Source organism: Mya arenaria, chromosome 1, assembly GCF_026914265.1.
Source record: "Mya arenaria isolate MELC-2E11 chromosome 1, ASM2691426v1".
Taxonomy (NCBI): Eukaryota; Metazoa; Mollusca; class Bivalvia; order Myida; family Myidae; genus Mya; species Mya arenaria.
In genome coordinates this window covers 29,063,873-29,085,889 of record NC_069122.1, presented here as the reverse complement: position 1 = coordinate 29,085,889, position 22,017 = coordinate 29,063,873, and the positions used below count along the sequence as shown (strand labels likewise).

The 22,017-nt window shown below is 36.1% G+C and overlaps 1 protein-coding gene across 2 annotated transcripts in view; it reads left to right on the top strand.

The window, feature by feature from the left end:
• LOC128239240 (uncharacterized) overlaps positions 1-22,017 on the top strand; it is a 39,584-nt gene extending 17,567 nt beyond the window's left edge. For both annotated transcript variants that reach the window (XM_052955832.1, XM_052955914.1), the window contains exons 2-10: positions 7,574-7,685; positions 10,457-10,553; positions 11,199-11,254; positions 14,368-14,418; positions 14,904-15,003; positions 16,210-16,270; positions 17,016-17,114; positions 18,536-18,616; positions 19,582-22,017. In XM_052955832.1, coding sequence (XP_052811792.1) covers positions 7,574-7,685; positions 10,457-10,553; positions 11,199-11,254; positions 14,368-14,418; positions 14,904-15,003; positions 16,210-16,270; positions 17,016-17,114; positions 18,536-18,616; positions 19,582-21,588 — 2,664 coding nt within the window. In that variant the 3' untranslated portion in view covers positions 21,589-22,017. The remainder of the gene's footprint in view (positions 1-7,573; positions 7,686-10,456; positions 10,554-11,198; positions 11,255-14,367; positions 14,419-14,903; positions 15,004-16,209; positions 16,271-17,015; positions 17,115-18,535; positions 18,617-19,581) is intronic.

The window sequence follows — 22,017 nt, the reverse complement described above, 5'->3', positions numbered from 1 at the left end:
CATCATCATCATCATCATCATCATCATCATCATCTTCTTCTTCTTCATCATCATCATCATCATCATCATCATCATCATCATCATCATCATCATCATCACCACCACCACCACCACCACCACCACCATCATCATCATCATCATCATCATCATCATAATTTTCCTCCTCCTCCTCCTCCTCCTCCTTCTTCTTCTTCATCTTCTTCTTCTTCTTCTTCTTCTTCTTCTTCTTCTTCTTCTTCTTCTTCTTCTTCTTCTTCTTCTTCTTCTTCTTCTTCCTCCTCCTCCTCCTCCTCCTCCTCCTCCTCCTCCTCCTCCTCCTCCTCCTCCTTCTTCTTCATCTTCTTCTTCTTCTTCTTCTTCTTCTTCTTCTTCTTCTTCTTCCTCCTCCTCCTCCTCCTCCTCCTCCTCCTCCTCCTCCTCCTCCTCCTCCTCCTCCTCCTCCTCCTCGTTCTCCTCCTCGTTCTTCTTTATTCTTATTATGTTTATCTTAGTATATACTCTTCTTCTCTTTTTTAAACTCTTTTGTTTCTTTTTCATCTTGTTCTTCTTATTCTTCTCTATCTTCTTCAAAAACATTTGTAAGTGTATGCGTATGTATTTCTTTCATTTTTCCAGATATCTGGAGAAAGACAATGCAATGTTTGTGCTCTCATTAACACAATAATGACCTGCGTTTTACGTAATTACTTTTGGCACATGTTTTGGTATGATAACGATTTTCAAATAAGTCTATGTTTATTTTGCTTTCAAAACTCTATTTATTAATTGAAAGATCCGGGGTTGTAAGATCCCACTTCAGTGTATGAATTGCCTTCTCAGTTAATTGGTTCGCACAGCATTAAACCTCTTAATTTATAAACCAATTGGATTGCTTCTAGACGATTTTCTTTGTGAATTATTTCTTTGTCACTCACCGTAGCCATTTTTTGTGTGCGAACGCTTGCTTTTACAAATGTCATCATTATTCGACATGCACATTATAAAAGTTTCTGTCAATGCATTTGAAGCACTTATTACGAATGGGAGGGCGCTTGCACGCGTATTTTGTGAAATTCAGATTTCCGCAAGTGTTTATGAATAAGAAAACGTAAATTTTAAAGGGCATACTCAGCCAGATGCATTTTTGAAAAAGAAAATAGGAATTCTGTTTTCTACTTCTTCAATGTGTGATATTGAAACTGTAGTGAAAGGAAGATTGGATCTATTATCCGGAGACGATTATTTCTCATTCGCTCATTTTTGCACGTGTTTCTTATTCGGTTCCCCTCGGCTGCCCTGGGTGTTTGTCGCTGAAGCGCATGCGGGATTCGGTTTTGTTGTCAGTGAAAAGATAAATTGTGAGATTTGGGGGGAATATCTACGATATATTATAGCTGTAATTTGAGTGAGGATTTATTATTTTCTTGTCAAGAGATGTCTACAATTTGAAAGTGATAAATGTTAGCCCGAGAGTACTCGTTTTAACCGCCTGAATTTACTGGCACCCCCTGATACTAATTATTACGATAATAGCCAGTGATTGTGAGCTAGCTTCACATCTGACACCTTTAAACCTTGAAAAATTGTATTTATATGTAAATTTGTGTGAATTATCTGAGCAGTGAACCAAGCAAGATTATAAAATGCCTTTAAAACATTTTATATGAATTTAATGAAATTAAGCTTAACATTTAAGGAGGAATTGATACCAGAGTTGTGGAATTATTATTGAGGTGATAATTTTGTTATGACAGAACGACCTTAATTTGTTTTGGCTAAATTCTGCGACTGGATAACATAATTTATTGGTAAGTATATTAAATTCATTTAATAAATGGTTATTACATTCTGTATACCTTGTTTCTTGTTTAATTTAACCATCACGTATTTTTCTGTGTAAAAACAATATCACTCCACATTTTTGTAAACAATTTTATTGGAAAAAGCAAAAGTTTAATTGATAATATTCCAGCAAGTGAACGATTATTTTTCATTTTTTAACGATAAAGAATTATTTTTTAAAAAGTAGTTCATTTTCCATATAAATTATTAAATGAAAGCGTGATTTATAACCCTTGATTTCATGAAATACATTCTTCAAACATTCACCACCTACTGTATTTAAACAGGAAATGACGTCGATTAAATATTATGCAAATGTGACGTCATCTTTTGATATAATATAATATAATAATGATAATTGTATTCTTGAACACAAACTTCGATGAATGTCAAAGCTTCAATTTTTTGTCCGCTATAATCGTTCATATATGCATAGAATTTAGTCTGGATTCAATAATTGCATCTTTATTTGTTTGATTGTATATTTAATTCACAGTGTAACCGTTCTCTAATGGCCTGTGTGATAAAATAGCATATGGGGATCATTTGTTTTATGTTTCTAAATAAAAACTGCTTTTATTGCCAGTATATATTCAAATTTGTTGCTTTAGATCTCATAAAGATCTTTTAAGTGTTACTTTTATGTGTTAATCTAAAATATAAATCACGGTATAAAGCGAGGTTTTTTATCGCATATTTAAGCAGTAGCGAATTGCTCCGTGTTTTTTTTCTGGTTTAAAAACCTGTGTTTTCTAGCGACCGAATTCATGTAAAACTATCTGCTGAATCTGTTTTGTAAATAAAACCACGGATGTTTTGTGGAGTTGTATGTTTATACAGCACACATGGGCAATTTTAATGAATAAAAAATACCCCCTTTTTCTGCAAATACGTGTTATACTATGTTTTTCGGTTTTAAAGTTAAGCCTAGTTGCGTTTTTCTTTTGACGTGTAGGGAAATTTAATCGTTTTGTCTGTGTTTTGTTTAACAAAACATCACAAGTTATTGTTATAGCGGCAGAGTGCAAAAACGTTACGCTAGGTTCACATGTTTTCTAATGCACAAGTGTAGCAGGGTCCCTCAATGTAGCTAGTACAAATGTCGAGTTATTCCCCTTGGATAAAATACCCAACATTTGTCTAGTAATTCCCTTGGCTTCAAGGCCCATCTCTCTAGATAAAACGATGGTCAAGTAATTCAATTTGGTTACAAGGCCCACCACTCTAGATAAATTAATTTTCGAGTCATTCCCCTTTATTTCAAGATCTTGCAAGACTCTTGATAACAAACTTATAGATAACTTTCCCCCTGGCTGCAATGCAATAACACAATTGTCGAGTTATTTCCCTTGACTGCAAGACCCTCCAGCCTTGATGACAGAAGTATCGAGTTTTTCACCTTGCTGGATGCTCTCGATTCTTGATAACAAAATTGTCGAGTTATTTCCTTGGCTGCTGTAATGTCCATCATTCTTGATAAAACCATTGTCGAGTTATTATCCATTGCTTGAATGCCCGTGAGTCTTGAAATCACAACTGCCGGGTTATTCCCCTTGCCTGAATGAGGAAATGGGACTGGCTTAAGCGTCCGTGTTTGGTGCCCTCGTTGCTATTACCATATAACGCATATGTCTATCGAGACCCATCATTCAGAGTAAAACAATTATCGAGTTATTGCCCTTGGCTGACTGAAAAAAAAACGTCTGGTCTTGATGCAAATGTCATTGAACGCATATATATAGTGTGGCCCATCACTCTGAGTAAAACAGTTATCGAGTAATGCCCTTGGCTGACTGAGGAATACCGTCTGATCTTAATGCAAATGCCATCAAACGAATATGTTTAGTGTGGCCCATAACTCTGGGGAAAACAATTATCGAGTTAATGCCCTTGTATGACTGAAAAATACCGTCTGGTCTTGATCCAAATGCCATCGAAAGCATATGTAAAGCGAGGCCTATCACTCTTTGTAAAACAATTGTCCAGTTTATGCCCTTGGCTGACTGGGGAATCCCGTTTTGTCTTGATCAAAATGCCACTCGGGGGAAAACAATTATCGAATTAATGCCCTTGGCTAATTGAGGAATACCGTCCGTTCGTTGCGCTGGTGTTGCTAAATGCCATCTGATTAAACTTAGTTGGCCCGGTATGTTCTAAAACCTGGCCTGGCCTGGCCTGGCCTGGCCTGGCCTGGCCTGGCCTGCTGATTCAGCATTTTGTGTCAGGCCAGGCCAGATTTTATACACAATGAGAGTTCAAGCTCTGAATATACGCAGACACAATGATATACCTTTTATTTAAAAATTAAACTGCATGTTTAATATAATATCTTTTTTGAGATTTTTCTAGATAAAAAATGTAGTTTATTTAAATGCACAATTAATTAATTTTCTTATACAAATTTTTCAATCAACTATGCATGTAGTTTTGAACAACTTGAATGTTCAACTATATGAACTGTAAGATGGAATTTCTACACCATAAATAAAGATAAAACATAAAAATCATCACAAATAAAAAAACAATATTTTTATGTATGTAAAAAATAAAATATATATGTATGTAAAACTTGAATTTGAACACATGTATATTAAGATTCGATTTGTAAACCAAGATATGTGCACTTATTTTTTTTTAATTCGCTTAGTGTAAACAGTGTATTCCCATGCATTCAATTAATCTACTTTTTTTATCTAAATTAAACTCAGAAACAAATCATAACATTCAACATGCAGTTTTATTTCCAAAATAAAGGTCTATCATTGTTTTCCAGTATATTAAGTGTTTATACTCTCAATGTGTATAAAATATGGCCTGGCCTGGCCTGGCCCGGCCTGGCCTGACACAAAATGCTGAGTCAGCAGGCCAGGCCAGGCCAGGCCGGGCCAGGCCAGACCAGGGTTTAGAACATGCCAGTTGGCCCACCAGCCCTCCGCTCTTGGCGGCGGCAATGATAACATATCTGTGTCATTTCAACGACATTACATTATCATAAATTATATTAAAATTCAAAGTCAAGACATTGTTAATGATGGTAGTGTGAAGAAATGTTGATGTATCTGCCGTTTTAGTTAATGAGTTATTTATTCGTGTGATAAATCAAGGAAAAACATCCATGTTGGTTTTACCTACCTCGTAAATTAAAGAAAATACTTTAAAGGGACTAGCTCATGTTTTGGGGGTAAACATTCTTTTTCACGGTATAAATCATCTGAAAACACTAATATTATATTTTGTTTACTCTCTGATACCGAAAATGGAACAAATACAATTAAATTATAAAAGAATTTGGTACAGTTCAGATCTAACAAAAATAAATCGGCCAACAAAACCGCTTGTCAACAAGGAATCTTACGTAAGCTAGAGGATAATTTAACCTTGAAGCCTTTTTTTTGTTGAAAAGCGTTACTAACGCTATTCAAAATTCATTGTCTCTTGAAAGACAATATTCGAGCACATATCAACATTTGTTGAAGGGTTCCAGCCGTCAGTATACTTCAAATGAAGTAATTTTAGCATTTCTTATGATTTGCCACACTTTTTTCAACATTAAAATTGCATTTTTAAAACGCGGTCGAGTCTCTTTAACTGAAAGACGAAGATAGAAAGAAGATATCTCGCTAGGCGTCTTGCAACTCTTTCAGCGTCGTATAATGGATATTTGAGCGTTGTTTTTATGGCTTTTTAATGCGCGTTAACGATCATTTCGCTCGCTAGGTGGCGACATTTATGACGTTAACGTCGATTTATGTGGTGTCTTCGTTCAAGTTACGTTAACGCCTGTGTTACATTTAATATGATTTGATATCTCTGTGTCCGTGGTTTACAAACGGAAGAAAAATGCGGAAAGAAAATACAAAAACTTCCTATATCATTTCAGTGATTTGATATGCGAGTTGATACACATAATTTATTTCACTTAAATATTGTTTTCATTGAATAATGAAAAGGGAAATATATAGTGGTTTATTCCTCCAACATTTATGTCTGGAAGAGTTCATTATTTACATTCATTCATTCATTCATTATTATTATTTTTTTATTATTTTTATTATTTTATATTATTTTTATTATTATTTTAATTATTTATGAAGGGTGGGGTGGGGGGGGGGGGGGTATTGCCCTCTTAACATTTAGCGAATGTAGCAATAAACATGCCTCCATGAATATGTCGATAAGTTTGTTGAATAAACGTTTGTTCATGAAAATAAGTTGAACATTATATAAACCTTGTTGGTATTTTTCTTCGTTTTGCAAAACAACGCTCTTTCACCCCTTACAATGGGCCCCGTCACCATTCGCTTAAAGGTGGGGAAAAACATTGTTATCGATATACTTGTCCAAATAATTAAGTTAAATCATATTTTATTGTACTATTATATACACACGTCATATATATCATTTCGACAAACTATATAGTTATACAATTGTGTTGGGCCACAAGTTATAACAACGTTAGAAAATGGCCCTCCCCGCAGTGTGTCAGACTATCGTTTAGATTGAAAAGTTATGACAAGATCAATTTGCATGTGCATGAATAAATAACATTTCATGATAATAATCAATTTTAGGTTTAGAATTAGTCCAAATATCACGCTGGCGACAAAAGTAAATGTGATATCTGTGTATTTTTGGCTTGACATTTAAACTGGAAGTCGAAATGAAATTGAAAGGATATATCAAGCTTGATATGCGATGTACAATAAAGGATTTCTTTTATTGTATTGGCTATATTGCTTCATTTGTGTTTGTCCTAAATACACATGTACATATGTAAATACATCTTGTTTGGGTTAGTAATCCGACCCTGCCAACGAAATAGGCGCCACCCCTTCCGTTTTATAGCCCGTCAGTTGATAAAAAGTCATTGTGGGATTTGATATGTAGTATAACAAGCTTTACACTGAATATAACTTTAACGCCATTTTCAAATGAAGACTTAAACGTTCTTAAATAAATCCCATTGAAAACAAATATGAAGTCGAACTCCGTTGGCTCAAACTCGCTTGGCTCGAATAATCATTGGCTCGAAATGGATGTAAAGGACCGATTTCTTTATTCTGAATGTAAGCATTTCCCGCTTGGCTCGACTTTTCCGAGGCTCGAGGTATTTTCGGCGGTCCCTAGGAGTTCGAGCCAACGGGGTGCGACTGTAACAAATACTAGCAATTATCCTACCTACCCTGTATGTTTTTGGACAAGATATCACCCAAACCATACAATATTTAAGTTAACCTTAGGTATCATTTGATGGGGCCTAAAAAAAAATACATTTGGTTCGGGTTACCCGACCCTACCTTCGGAATAGGCGCCGACCCTACCGTTTTTATAGTCAGTTTGAAAAAAATGAAAAACTAAAAAAAAAAAAAAAAAAAATATTTCGTTTTTTTTTAATTGCTTTTTAATATTAAGTTTAAACCTTAAATGCTTGCACAGAAGATAGCTTTAACACCATTCTCCAATGATGAAAATCATATTCTTATATAAAACCTAATAAAAAAAAAAATAAAAAAAATAAAAAGCCTCCTACCCTACCTATTTTTTTTAAGGATGAAACCCTAACCAAACAATTTTTTTTTAGGCCTGGGATTTTCCTTCTTATTGCTTACAGCAATATATCCAGCCAGGCTTTTAATTCTTTTGTTTTACCACCTAGAATAAAGGATTCGTTGAATGAATCTTAAGATACGACAGACTTCAAAATGTATTGAATATAACGTTAACTTTATTTTATATTTTTGTCTACTTTCAGATGAACCGGACAACCCGTATCCGGATAACGGAATTGAATCCTCACGTGATCTGTGTGTTGTGTGGCGGCTACTTTATCAACGCTACTACCATCACAGAGTGCCTTCATTCGTGTAAGTAGTCAGTAGTCGCTTCGAATTGTCAGTAGTCTTAATACATAGTCAGTAGAAGCTCCGTGAAATGTCCAATAATCTTATACGTAGTCAGTAGTCGCTCAGAATGGTCCACAGTTTATATACGTAGTCAGTAGTCCATCAATAGTGTCCACAGTTTATTTACATCGTCAGTAGTCGTTCAGTAGTGTCCACAGTTTATATACGTAGTCAGTAGTCGCTCAGTAGTGTCCACAGTTTATATACGTAGTCAGTAGTCGCTCAGTAGTGTCAACAGTTTATATATGTAGTCAGTAGTCGCTCAGTAGTGTCCACAGTTTATATACGTAGTCATAAGTCGCTCAGTAGTGTCCACAGTTTATATATGTAGTCATAAGTCGCTCAGTAGTGTCCACAGTTTATATACGTAGTCAGTAGTTGCTCAGTAGTGTTCACAGTTTATATACGTAGTCAGTAGTCGTTCAGTAGTGTCCATAGTTTATATACGTAGTCAGTAGTCGCTCAGTAATGTCCATAGTTTATATACGTAGTCAGTAGTCGTTCAGTAGTGTTCACAGTTTATATACGTAGTCAGTAGTCGTTCAGTAGTGTCCATAGTTTATATACGTAGTCAGTAGTCGCTCAGTAGTGTCCACAGTTTATATATGTAGTCAGTAGTCGCTCAGTAGTGTCCACAGTTTATATACGTAGTCAGTAGTCGCTCAGTAGTGTCCATAGTTTATATACGTAGTCAGTAGTTGCTCAGTAGTGTTCACAGTTTATATACGTAGTCAGTAGTCGCTCAGTAGTGTCCACAGTTTATATACGTAGTCAGTAGTTGCTCAGTAGTGTCCACAGTTTATATATGTAGTCATAAGTCGCTCAGTAGTGTCCACAGTTTATATACGTAGTCAGTAGTCGCTCAGTAGTGTCCACAGTTTATATATGTAGTCATAAGTCGCTCAGTAGTGTCCACAGTTTATATACGTAGTCAGTAGTTTCTCAGTAGTGTCAACAGTTTATATATGTAGTCATAAGTCGCTCAGTAGTGTCCACAGTTTATATACGTAGTCAGTAGTCGCTCAGTAGTGTCCACAGTTTATATATGTAGTCAGTAGTCGCTCAGTAGTGTCCACAGTTTATATATGTAGTCATAAGTCGCTCAGTAGTGTCCACAGTTTATATACGTAGTCATAAGTCGCTCAGTAGTGTCCACAGTTTATATACGTAGTCAGTAGTTGCTCAGTAGTGTCCACAGTTTATATATGTAGTCATAAGTCGCTCAGTAGTGTCCACAGTTTATATACGTAGTCAGTAGTTGCTCAGTAGTGTCCACAGTTTATATATGTAGTCAGTAGTCGCTCAGTAGTGTCCACAGTTTATATATGTAGTCAGTAGTCGCTCAGTAGTGTCCACAGTTTATATACGTAGTCAGTAGTTGCTCAGTAGTGTCCACAGTTTATATATGTAGTCAGTAGTCGCTCAGTAGTGTCCACAGTTTATATATGTAGTCAGTAGTCGCTCAGTAGTGTCCACAGTTTATATATGTAGTCAGTAGTTGCTCAGTAGTGTCCACAGTTTATATATGTAGTCAGTAGTCGCTCAGTAGTGTCCACAGTTTATATATGTAGTCAGTAGTCGCTCAGTAGTGTCCACAGTTTATATATGTAGTCAGTAGTCGCTCAGTAGTGTCCACAGTTTATATATGTAGTCAGTAGTCGCTCAGTAGTGTCCACAGTTTATATATGTAGTCAGTAGTCGCTCAGTAGTGTCCACAGTTTATATATGTAGTCAGTAGTCGCTCAGTAGTGTCCACAGTTTATATATGTAGTCATAAGTCGCTCAGTAGTGTCCACAGTTTATATATGTAGTCATAAGTCGCTCAGTAGTGTCCACAGTTTATATATGTAGTCAGTAGTCGCTCAGTAGTGTCCACAGTTTATATACGTAGTCAGTAGTCGCTCAGTAGTGTCCACAGTTTATATATGTAGTCAGAATAAAAATTATGCACCTTTATTCCTCATGGAAACCAGCATGGGCACCCTTCTGCATTCAAAGAATTGAATGCTCAAGACTGTCAAATGCTTATTTTGTATTGTTCAACACTTATAATAAGAGTATAAATACATGCAAACTTTACATATCTGACAGTTGAAAACAAGTATTACTCCAATCAAACACAACTTCTAACATTTAATAGTTTTCGATCGAGCCCAGTGAATGAAGACTGCTGTTTCAAACGTCAATATTAAAAACTGCCATCTGGTCTTTTGTCAGCAGTCTTATATCACTTGTTTTCAGATATATACGCATAAATTGGCTCTGTGAAAGTGCAGCTTTAACAACAAGCAGCAGGCGGCAGGCTAACGGAAAAAAACACATTTAAAAGCAACACAAATTATTATTAGATAGCATTACTGTATTGGTGGATGGTACCCGGCCCGCTGGTACCCTGTTATTCGTCCACTCCCTTAGCAGCCAGTAGTCGCCCAGTAGTGTCAGAAGGACGTAACGCAACATATAAATGGTCACTTTTGAAATTCAGCTATGAAAATATTCACCACAATTTTAGCTTAATGAATAAACATGCCGATCATGCACTGGTATATTTTATTTATAGCACGGACACTTTTGGTGAATGTTTCGAAAAACACGCTCGCCCGATTTGCGTTTTGTTATTTGTTAACTTAACATAGGTTCAAAGTCAACGTTGCCGTATATGTATCACGTCTATTATGTATGTGATAAGCCTATGTATCCATGATGTGTCACGTGTCGTGTTCTATTTTTAGTCTGTCGCACGTGCATCACGCGTTACCTAGAGACGAGCAAGTACTGTCCCGTCTGTGATGTGATGGTCCACAAGACCAAGCCACTCGACTATATCCGGTAAGTCAGGGGTGAGGGAAAGAACAGCGACTTAGGGGGGGGGGGGGGGGGGACCAAGTCACTTGACTAAATCTAGTAAGGTGGGTCACATGGGGTAGAACAGAGACATTGAAGGGGGTGGGTGGTACCAGGTAACAATATGTCTAATTGTGATACGGTGGGTCAAACCTGTGACCCCTGGGTTTTTAATTAAGTGTCTTACCACTAAAACACAGGTTCGCATTTCACAAGTAAGCTTTACTGTAAATATCACATTGTCATAAAAAAGTAGTCCGCATTGTTTATATGCTATTTTCATTCATCGGAGGGATCAGAATGCTAATTATTATACGCATAGCGTCATCGCTCTGATGTACGAGAATGCGTTTTATCTAACTTATTATTTCTTGGACAAAACGCATTACAGTGACAAGAACCTACCTTGAAATAAAATGTTTTTATATGTATTGTACTTGGGACTAAACACATCACAATGCAGACTCGAAGTTTGAAAAAAAATATGTATTTCTTGGACAAAATGCATCACAATGTAGAGTAAAAGATTGATTTTGTTTTAAATTCTTTTCTAGGGAATCGTTTTTGAATATAGCGCATCACAATCCAGAGTCCTATGTTGAAATAAAATGTTTTATTATCTATTTTTAGCTCAGACAAGACGTTACAAGACCTGGTGTACAAACTTGTCCCGGGCCTGTATAAAAGTAAGTGAAATTCCGTGTCGGCGTGTTTAACTGCTAATTAAGCCTCAGAATTTAAGACCTACTTCGGCTGCTGACACGAACGTTGGCGTCTTAAATATGCAATTTATGACATATGTCACTTTAAACCTTGTAGATGTTTAGTAAATTTGTTAACGTTTTGCCGCATTTGTGTTTTCTAACATAACAAGTGTTTCGAACATAACAAGTGTTTCGAACATAACAAGTGCTTTTGGTTTTAATTGGATATTCACAACGGTGTTGTTGTTGTTGTTGTTTGTTGTTGTTGTTGTTGTCATTTATAATGGCTCGCTGTATCCTTTCGCTGCATAAAACATCCGGCCCCCATTTTCTCGAAACATCTTTTGGTTTTAATTGATTATTCGCAACGGTGTTGTTGTTGTTGTTGCTGATGTTGTTTATAATGCCTCCCTGCCTCCTTTCGCTGCAAAAAATATCTGGCCCCAATATCTCAAACATCTTGAGTCCCTTATAACAGGATTAAGCTAATCTCACTAATTTTGTTTCGGTAAAGTCTGTGTGATATTTACATTCTTAAGAGTTTTTGGACTTCAAACGGAAAATATCTTTTTGTTAATCATGATAAACTTATTTAAATTGAGTATACTCAGGATTAAATATGAAATTTGGCTTTATGAAATAAGCTACTTACAGTAGCTTGTTACGCTTAAGAACGTTTAAGCAAATAGCGCCTTACATACGAGTGTATGTAAAAAAAATCGGCATTTTTTAACTTAATATTAAAGAGACACTCGTAATCGAAATCAGACACAAGTCTTACAAACATAAATTTTGAGTGATAAACCTTCAACTACTTACTGAATAATGCATTTATAAAATATATTAATATATGATAACAAGATTGTAACCGTGTATTTGAAAGCTGAAAACGCACAAAAATTAAATGAATGGTGGGTGCTAAAAGATTTACAGTGATCAACTATCGCCTCTCATCAATATTTTTCACATGATAATCTCATATCCTAGGCAAGAATTGTATACATGACGTCTTAGGCCAGATATTCCTGCTGACACCCGCAAACTAAGTCTGATTGTGTACAATGGTTTCGCCCATTTTATACGTATAATTATTGTGTGTTATACCTATGAACTGGTTTGAAAGGGAACTCTGTCAATTGTTTTGCGGATTTGAATAAATCATCACCCCAAAATACTTATTAAAATAATTTCACTGAAGCCAGCGTGTCATTTTAAAATTGCATTTTCTGTAAAATTTTCGTTTGTTTATTCCTGTTTGTTTATTCACTCTCCGCTTAGAATAAACTGCGAAATAAAACGACACATTGAAACGCAGAGAAACTCTCTCTGTTTCCCCTTGCGAAAACATGTCCATTTCCCCCCCCCCCCCCCCAAAAAAAAAAAAAATAAATAAATAAAAAAAAAATACGTTTTCTTTCCAATTTGTTAAAGGCAGATTATTTTAATGAATAATAAAGCAATGAATAATTTGAAAAATAAATAAAATCTTTAATTAACAACTCTTACTCTTTCACAGCATAATGTATACATAAGAAAGTGAAAACAAGTATATTTGCCATTGAATTAGCTATTTTGGCCTGATTTTGTGTTTTTCCCAAAGTCAACTTTTTCCCAATTTGCATGGCACAGGCGGTAAAATTAATTTTAAAAAATCACTACTAACGCTATATAAAAAATACAAACACATAAAACATACGATATATAACACTGTAGCAACGATAGCATACTTTAGCATTGCCCCGATTGGAACGGAATGGCTTCTTTAGTTTACTTCGGTATAATTTCGACGCCCTCACAGTATGGAGGACTTATCTGATGTTTTACATTCTAAGAAATATGGGAAATGTTATCAGACCCTTGGCTTGCGGGATAATTCGAACATTTAGCGGTACCTCCAACATCGAAACGCACTCTGAAATTTACTGTGGTAATAGAAACCACTGTATAAGCAACAATAAATGTTCATTTGTTTACAACTTACTGAAGTAGTATTGTTTCCAGACTGCGGACTTATTTAATTATTAGAATCACTATTTATGTAAATGCTTTTGCATCAACTTTGCCACCAGTGGTAGCTAATAGTAATTCAATTTAACCACGTATCATTGCCTGTCTATTTCTAGTAGGAGAAATGTATGAGAATATATAATGCTAACAGGCGGACGGTATTTTTTATTTTTTATGAAGTATATAATTTTTGATTTTAGTTAAGTATACCTTGAACGGGAGTATTTATTATCTACTTAACCCACACTACCTTTAATGGTTTTTTTATTCTCTACTTAACCCACAATACCTTTAATGGGAATATTTATTCTCTACTTAACCCACAATACTTTTAATGGGGGTATTTATTCCCTACTTAACCAATAATACCTTTAATAGGAATATTTATTCTCTACTTTACCCACCTTACCATTAACGGAGGTATTTATTGTCTACTTTACCCACTTTGCTTGAACGGGGGTATTTATTCTCTACTTTATCTTTAACGGGAGAATTTATTCTCTACTTTTCCCACTTAACCTTTAAAGAGAGAATTTATTATCCGTTATTTTACACTTTACCTTTAACGGGAGAACCTACTCTCTACTTTACCCTTACCGGGAGAAATTTTGCCCCATATTGCTCACTTGGCCTTTCACGGGGGTACTTAATCATCACTTTACACTCTTAACCTTTAACAGGAGTTTTTATTATCCACTTTACCCACTCTAGCTTTAACGGGAGTATCCACTTTACGTTAAATGGGAGTTTCTAGTGTTCACTTTACCCACCTTACCTAACGGAAGTGTCCACTTTACATTAAACGGAGGTATTTATTTTCATATTCACTTGAACTTAAAACGGGTGTATTCACTTTACGAAATAGTTTCCACTCTTCACTTTACCCACATTCCATAACGGGAGTTTCCACTTTACGTTTAATGGGAGTAACGTTTCTTCCCTTTACCCACTTTACCTTTAACGGGAGTATCCACTTTACCTTTTTAGAGAGTGTTTTTAAAGTACTTTGACGGGGATATGTTTCTTTATCTAACGGGAATACTGTTACCACTTTACCATTAACGGGATAATTTATTTTCTGCTTGAAGGTGAGATGAAGCGACGCCGGGAGTATTATGCCAAGGTTGACCCGCCGGGAGGTAAGGCCTACTTTTCAATTACATTGTTTCGCCCTGTACATTGATAAAATATTCGTCCTATTCATAGTACAAATTTTATCAAACAACAGAATGAGAGTATTCAAGTTGTTATGGTGTCTGCCTCAAACCAAGGTGTTTTTGGTTCGAGTCCCAGCAGGAGTACCTTCTTATGACATCTCAAAATTGTTCCAGTACTATCTACCCTAGAAACGGATAGTGAATATATCAGTGTTCACCACATTGGAGCTAAAAGAAATAAGTAGTACTAGTGACTAAACTGAAACATCTGTAGTGATGATATCACATTTTTCATACTATAATTTGTGACAACGATTTGCATGCGGGCAGGGTAGTGGCCATAAAGTCATGTATTTATGAATTTTCATTCGATTGCATAAATAATTAACTATATATTTTCAATAGATGCTCTGAGAATGTTTATTTTATCCACGCTGGAATTTATTTACGTTTCTTCCCTCTTTAAGTCACCCTGCCCCCTAGCGAGGACCGTGGGTACGAGTTTTACGACCGTATCATTTACACAGAGGACGAGAAAATCAGCCTCTCTCTCGAACTTTGCTCTCAGTAAGTACTTTCACTTTCACTTTCGTTTTGGACTTGTAGTAATGATTTTCAACATAGATCTCAACATTAGTACAGCATTATCGGATAAGCACTTTGCTTCGTTGTGTACCGTGGGCGATGAGGTTAGGAAAATCCCGTGAAAGTGAATTGATAATGCGGCATTTCATGCGTTTCATTGGTTCTGCAAGGAAACGTCTCCGGAAATCTTACACATTTGCACAGACACTCAAACTATTTTTTCCCATAGAAGTATTCTGGCAAATGTCGAATTGAGCTCGGTCCGCCTGATCACAAAAAAAAATCAGCCACTAAGACCACTCGCTTGAGGAGAAAACTGACAATACAGGATTAATTGTAACATGTGATTTGATTCAAAGAATAATTTTCTCCCATGCCTTATGTATATTGATATAAACGATACTTTTTCACGGTATGTATGGTGTGTAACGGAAAAATATTCGGTGGTTGCCGAAGATTTATTTCAATTGAGGAAGTATACTATTCGTTTCCGAGTTACATGTCTCATGTCTTTTACGAGCGGACAACATTACGTCCTACGATCACGAATTTTAATTGAATTCAAGTCGAGTGTCAGAAATTGAATGAAAAATCCAAACCAGCCAAGAGTCAAACGTTTTGTGTCAAAATGTATCACATTACAACAACGAATAAAAGATGCAGAAAAAATCGATCATTGACAAGATGGGGGGGGGGGGGTCATTGTATAACAGAATTGTTCAGTGACGCATAAATGGCTTATTACAATTACAGTTCTTTCTATATCACGGTCGCATATTTAAAACATATACTTTACTATATTTAAACTTTACATTACTAGTTGAGTTTAAACGTATTTATTTTACATTTTTTGTGAAACAAGTTATTCGTGACAACTTTAAATTAATCACTCTCGTTGACGCGATGTTACGCGAGAGTGTGGTCTTGTGTTGTGGGGGAAACCGGAGTACCCGGGGGAAACCCACTTGTCCGGCATGGTGACCATTAATCAAACTGACATGCGCCAAGGCAGGGAATCGAACTCGGGTCGCCTTGGTGAGAAGCGAGTGCGCTAACCAATGCGCTAACTGGACAACCGTTTACATTACTAGATGTTCTTAATGCCTGTTTCGGGTGTTTATCTTGAGATAGGTTTGGAAAAGGGGTCTAGTGTTTATTATATACATGTATATTCTTCTACGCTTTCAGCGGTGTTCCGTTCAAGACACCCAACAATATCCGCGGGCACAGTGGCCCCGACAATATAAAGGTTAGTACTCGTGAAAGCACTAACGTTGATTAGTTCTGGCTTCCATAACTTTAATGTAGATATTTAGTTTTCCTTAACTTTAATGTAGATATTTAGTTTTCCTTAACTTTAATGTAGATATTTAGTTTTCCTTAACTTTAATGTAGATATTTAGTTTACTTTAATGTAGATATTTAGTTTTCCTTAACTTAAATGTAGATATTTATTTTACTTTAATGTAGATATTTGGTTTTCCTTAACTTAAATGTAGATATTTAGTTTTCCTTCACGTTAATGTAGATATTTAGTTTTCCTTAACTTAAATGTAGATATTTAGTTTTCCTTCACGTTAATGTAGATATTTAGTTTTCCTTAACTTTAATGTACATATTTATTTTTTTGATGTTTACCACACATGGGCTATTCCCATACCAAGTTCAACCAGAATCAGCTGACTACGATGATCCATTTAAATGACTCGGCAATCACATGACCGTGATGGCGACGATTGATTCTAATCTTAGCTTCGTCTTCACATTGTGTATTTAGTTGAAACAAATTGCCGTTAGGTTGAAAATAAATTTTAATAAATAAAAAGAATTTATATATTCCAAATTTGTTTTCTGTTAGATTTCTGATCATTCTTTTTATTGTTCATCTCAAATTTCTAAACTAGTAGACATAGTTTTTCATCAGTTTATGTACACTATTTTTATAGTTTAGTCAATATTAAATTTCAATGTTTAAGAATGTCACTAAATTCCAGGTGCGTGACGTACGCTATCTGCAGTGTCCGGCGGCGTTTTCCGTCGGCAACCTTAAGAAATTCATCCGCATGAAGTTTGACCTGAAACAGAAATTTGAGGTATGGTTGATGTCAGAAACTGTTTACAATATTCCGTCTGCAGTTTTGAATAGCTGGTCCATGATTAAATTAACATTGCCAGACTCGGTTACATGTGTATTTCATTCAGCTTGGCCAAATGCTGATTTCCCCAGGGTCAAAGCTGGCCTCTGTCCGCGGGTCCAAAGTTTTCTAAATATAAAATGTATAATTTTGATCTTTTTTTCGAAACTTCATAGCCCAAACCTTTGATTTTTCTAGCTGTGTGAAGTAAGCTAAACATACGACGTTGGACATTGGACATTCAAAAATGAATGTCGTTCTGGCACGACATTGGACATTTGACATTCGCTGCAAGACTGTTGTAAAACACTTACTTAAACAACTATAGGTTTAGTGAGGAGGTTTGCTTGTGTCAAACTGGTGGGAGTAGGAATCGTTTGTAACAGTGTCTACAGTATTTCAAAATTTCAGCGTTGCATCGGCTTACAAAAGTTCCGTGAAGTTGAATTTTTGGCGAAGGATTACATCATTACAATTCAAACAAATCTAAAATATTTCACACGTGTAGAAGCAGAAATTAGCATAGTCTTTCATAGGCCAAGAATATTCTTTGACAAAAAATATTTAGAAATTATCGTTACTTACTTAGTAAAACAGTAGCAGTAACCAACATCTTTCATCAAATGCGCCGATGTATGGTAACGGTATTCGAAAGAATATACATTTGCAGCAAGTAACCCCCGGTGGGGCTTAAACACAGAACCTCTTGGTCGAACCAAAAGTCGTGCTACAATTTGTAATAATATTACACGCGCAGCGACGAAAATTACAAAGTTGCTATATGTGCCTCTAGCGGCAATCGGTCGTACAAACCCTCACACAACTGGCGGAAACTCGGCTGTGTCTGCCATAGCCAGGCCACAATATAAAAAATTACTTAAGTCAAATCTCAATCTCAGTCTCAACTAATATAACCTCATCGCATCAAAAGTCATTAAAAATGTATGCTTTACGCCTTTTAAAAGCGCATTCTTTCAAAGATTATGTTGATTAAAAGATTTGGTCAAGATTCCAATGAAAAATGTTCTACAGCATGAAATGTAACCGAGTATAATCAAATGATTTTAACAATTACTCAAGTAAATGTTTTGGTCTTGAATAAGTTTTCTTTGAAATTTTGACGAAAGGTTTTTATCAACACATTCTATGAGGAAATGACGTTTTTAAAGAATAGAAAAAGAATACTATAATCTGGATCATACTATGAGTTATGTGATAAAATTAGTTGATATTGAGATTTGACTTTTTTTGTGATATTAGTGCCAAATTCCACTAAAGTATGTTTGTTTTGGTCGCTGAATGTTCCACAAGTCAATGAACGATCATTTGCTGCTGAACAAATGTCCACGAGGAATTCATTCGCACATTTCTATTTACAGATGGACATATTCCACACAGCCGAGCCCCTGCCCGACTATTACTCTTTGATGGACATCGCCTACATATACACATGGACACGGGTCAGTATTTGAGAAAGACATTTAAGTTTTTAGGATATTTAAATTTAAAACAATTTAATTGTTTGAAGTATGCTCAATCAGTGTGTGTATACCGCATAATAAATAACGTCATAAATGCTACGTCGGGATGCAACATTTTGCTACGAATGAATACTTAAAGCCAATATAACTTGTTTTTACTTCACCATTTTAAATAAAACAAAGGGTAGTCTGTGCCGCTTTAAGAGCACCACCTTCGTTGTATTACTGGGGTTTGATACGGTTATAGTTTCCTTAAACACTTCGACAAACCTGCTTCCAAAATAAATTTTGACAGTGCTCCATCAGGCGGCGGTTTTGTGAAAAGATTTTTCGAAGTATTTTAGGAAACTAAACTATCAATCAAACTTTGGTAGAATACCGAATGCGGGGCTCTAAGTGGCTTAGTGTTTCTCCCTGCAGAAATGTTGCAAGCACCTGATTGATGCTAACCAATCGTTGTTATGTTCAGGGATGTGATTTGTCCGCGGATTCGCGGAATTCCGCGGATCTAATGCCACAGGGACCCCCCCCCCCCAAAAAAAAAAAAATAAATAAAAAAAAATGCATTTTTTTTATTTGATTTAAAAAAGTTACTAGAGTGCTTTTGGTTGTTAGTGTTGATGTTCCAGTTTTCTTCAAATTTGAAGTCAGAAGAACCCTCATAAGAGCTTCTAAAAAGCCAGTTTTTTCTTCTACGGCAGTGTGCTTTTGACCCAAAAAGTACCCCAAGAACGTATGGCCGAAATGGTTTCAGCCCTCCAGTTGCCAGGTCAATCACATCCCTGATGTTACTTACGAAATTGAGGCAAAAAAGCGACTGTCCGAGAGCTACTTTTGTCCGAGAACTAATCTACTTATGTACTTTGTATGACTCAAGTTTCGCAAGATACATGAAGCCAGCCTGAAAGTAACCACTAGGTCAAAATACATATTGTCTGTTTCAGAGAGCTCCATTGCGGTTGTTCTACACTGTGTTTGAACGCAGGCTGCCTCCGAATGTTATCCAGAAACTTCTCTACACGACTGCCAACGGCCTTAGAAACCAGACGACTGCGCCGGAAGTTGAGGAGGAAAAGGAGACGATTGAAACAGCGAATGATGACGTAGGAAAAGAACCGGAAATGACGAAGAAACGCAAACTTCCGGATGGCCCTGATGACGTCATACCTGATATTGACCTAGATAAGGCGAAACCGTACAAGCGGTTAAAGAAGAAACGGGGTTATAAAAAGGGCAGTAAGGCGTCGTCTGTTGCGGATGATGATTCTGTTAAAGAAGCTATGTCTGAGTCGGAAGAACAGCTAGCGAAATTGAAGCTGGACAGTATAAGTGATGCAGAAACAGTTATTCCTGATTTTGACTATGATGAAAATAGTCGAGCAGGTTTTGATAACGCTATGGTGAATGAACCAACTGAACCGGATGAAAGTAATGCTGAGATATGTTGTAGTGGTGAACGCGTTCAAGAAACAGTTGTTAATGTCAGTGAAAGTAATGAGACCTTTGGTGAAAATATCATTGCTACTAAGAACGGGGAAATAACTGTTGATACAAACCAGGATAACAGTAAGCCGTCAAGTACGCATACAAGTCCGGGGTCAATACACTTAACGCTTTTCCAACCTCTCACTATTGCGAGCGATGAATCACAAACAGACTCTGTTAAAGAGAACAAATCATGTGAGAAACTTTATGAGTTTAAACCAGATGAAACTCAGTGTTATAAAGACGATGAAGGTAATGAAGAAATGCCTGTTAAACGACCGAAGGGTCGACCAAAAGGGAGCAAAAATAAGGTGAAGCGGATTTCTTTGGCTGACACTAAGTCAAACGATAAAACCAGCAAAACAGACGATAGTGTTAGTACTAAGACTGATAGTGTAAGTACGAACAATACACCAAAGAAAGTTTCCAAGGTGCAAGACATAAAGAAGGAATGTGATTTAAGAACAAATACAAAAACAAATGGAAATAGTGAGGTCATTGTTCGACCAGAGATTACAAATGGAAATGGGACCAAAACTGAGGAAAAAGTAAAACGAAAGTATGTTCGGAAGAAAAATGTTAGTGATAAGACAAGTGAGGTTGAAGGTGTTGGAAAACGAGCTAAGAAAGACACTGACGCTGAAAATGGAACTGTAGATGGTGTTAATGTTGGAAGCGTAACTGCACCTCAAGATAAAACTGAAGAGAGTAGTGGGAGGATTAATGACGAGTCACATCTTACAAATGACGCTTCGAATGACGATACTTGTGAAAGTGGTGTTGACAATAGTGATGATACAAGTGAACATGAAAAAGTGCAAATGGAAACAAATGAAACCAATAAGATAAACTTGAAACCATCTTTGCTTGAACCTGTCACCCCTCTGTATGGGGAGACTCCAAATCTGAACGAATCCAATCAGGGATTGCCTTGTTCGCCTACAATGGACTCGTCCAAAACCAAATCTGACCAGATAAATTGTGTTTTAAACAATCCTAATGAATCAAGTGGTGCTATAGTTAAAACCTTGAGTGATAATAACACAAACAATATGAACTTAAACGGAGTACACTTTAATGGTGCTATTGTAAATAAAGGACAAATGGGATTTGACCTTAGACCGAGTTTGATGTATCCAAATATTCAACCGGCTTTCCTCGGTTTTAATCGTGGCCTTATGAATGTCAACATGATGAGACCGGAAGTTTCTGTGTCACATTTTGGATTTAGAAATGATATTGGCGCTATCACTGTACCGACCTCTATGTGCATTATGGGAAGTTTTGCTCAGTCACCCATGAACGCGCATGCGCAATTCAATCACATGCTCAATGTTGCTAATGACAACGGGTCATGTGATATAAACGGCGACCAACCATTGGATCTTACAAACGGAGTGCAAAAAGAGGAATATACGAAAGGGAAAATTTTCAAAACAAAAATGTTGAAAAAAGTCACAACCTAAGTCAGAAAACGGCCAACATATCAAAGACAAGACCAGCCAGTCCATACAACCATGATTAGCGGGAAACAGTAATTGTGTTGACATTCTAAGGACATACAAATGACCACTTTTAAATTATATTCACAGAAATTGTTTCCGCTATTTTGAAAAGTGATATTTCATGATTTTCATAGTAATTAAACAGCAGTCAGACTTAACGGCTCTCAGACTGGACTGCTCGCAGACTTAATTGATTTTTTTATATCGTAAATACAAACTTGTATTTTAAATGTTATTGCTTTGTAGAATGAATCGCAGACTAACATTTTAGTTTCTTTTGTTTACAGTTTCAGTTTTACATTTTTCTTAAAGCCCAGACGGTTTTGATTTTTGTTCAAAGTTTTGTTTGTTTTATCTCAATGTGCTATCTGAAGTAAGTAATAAATTTTA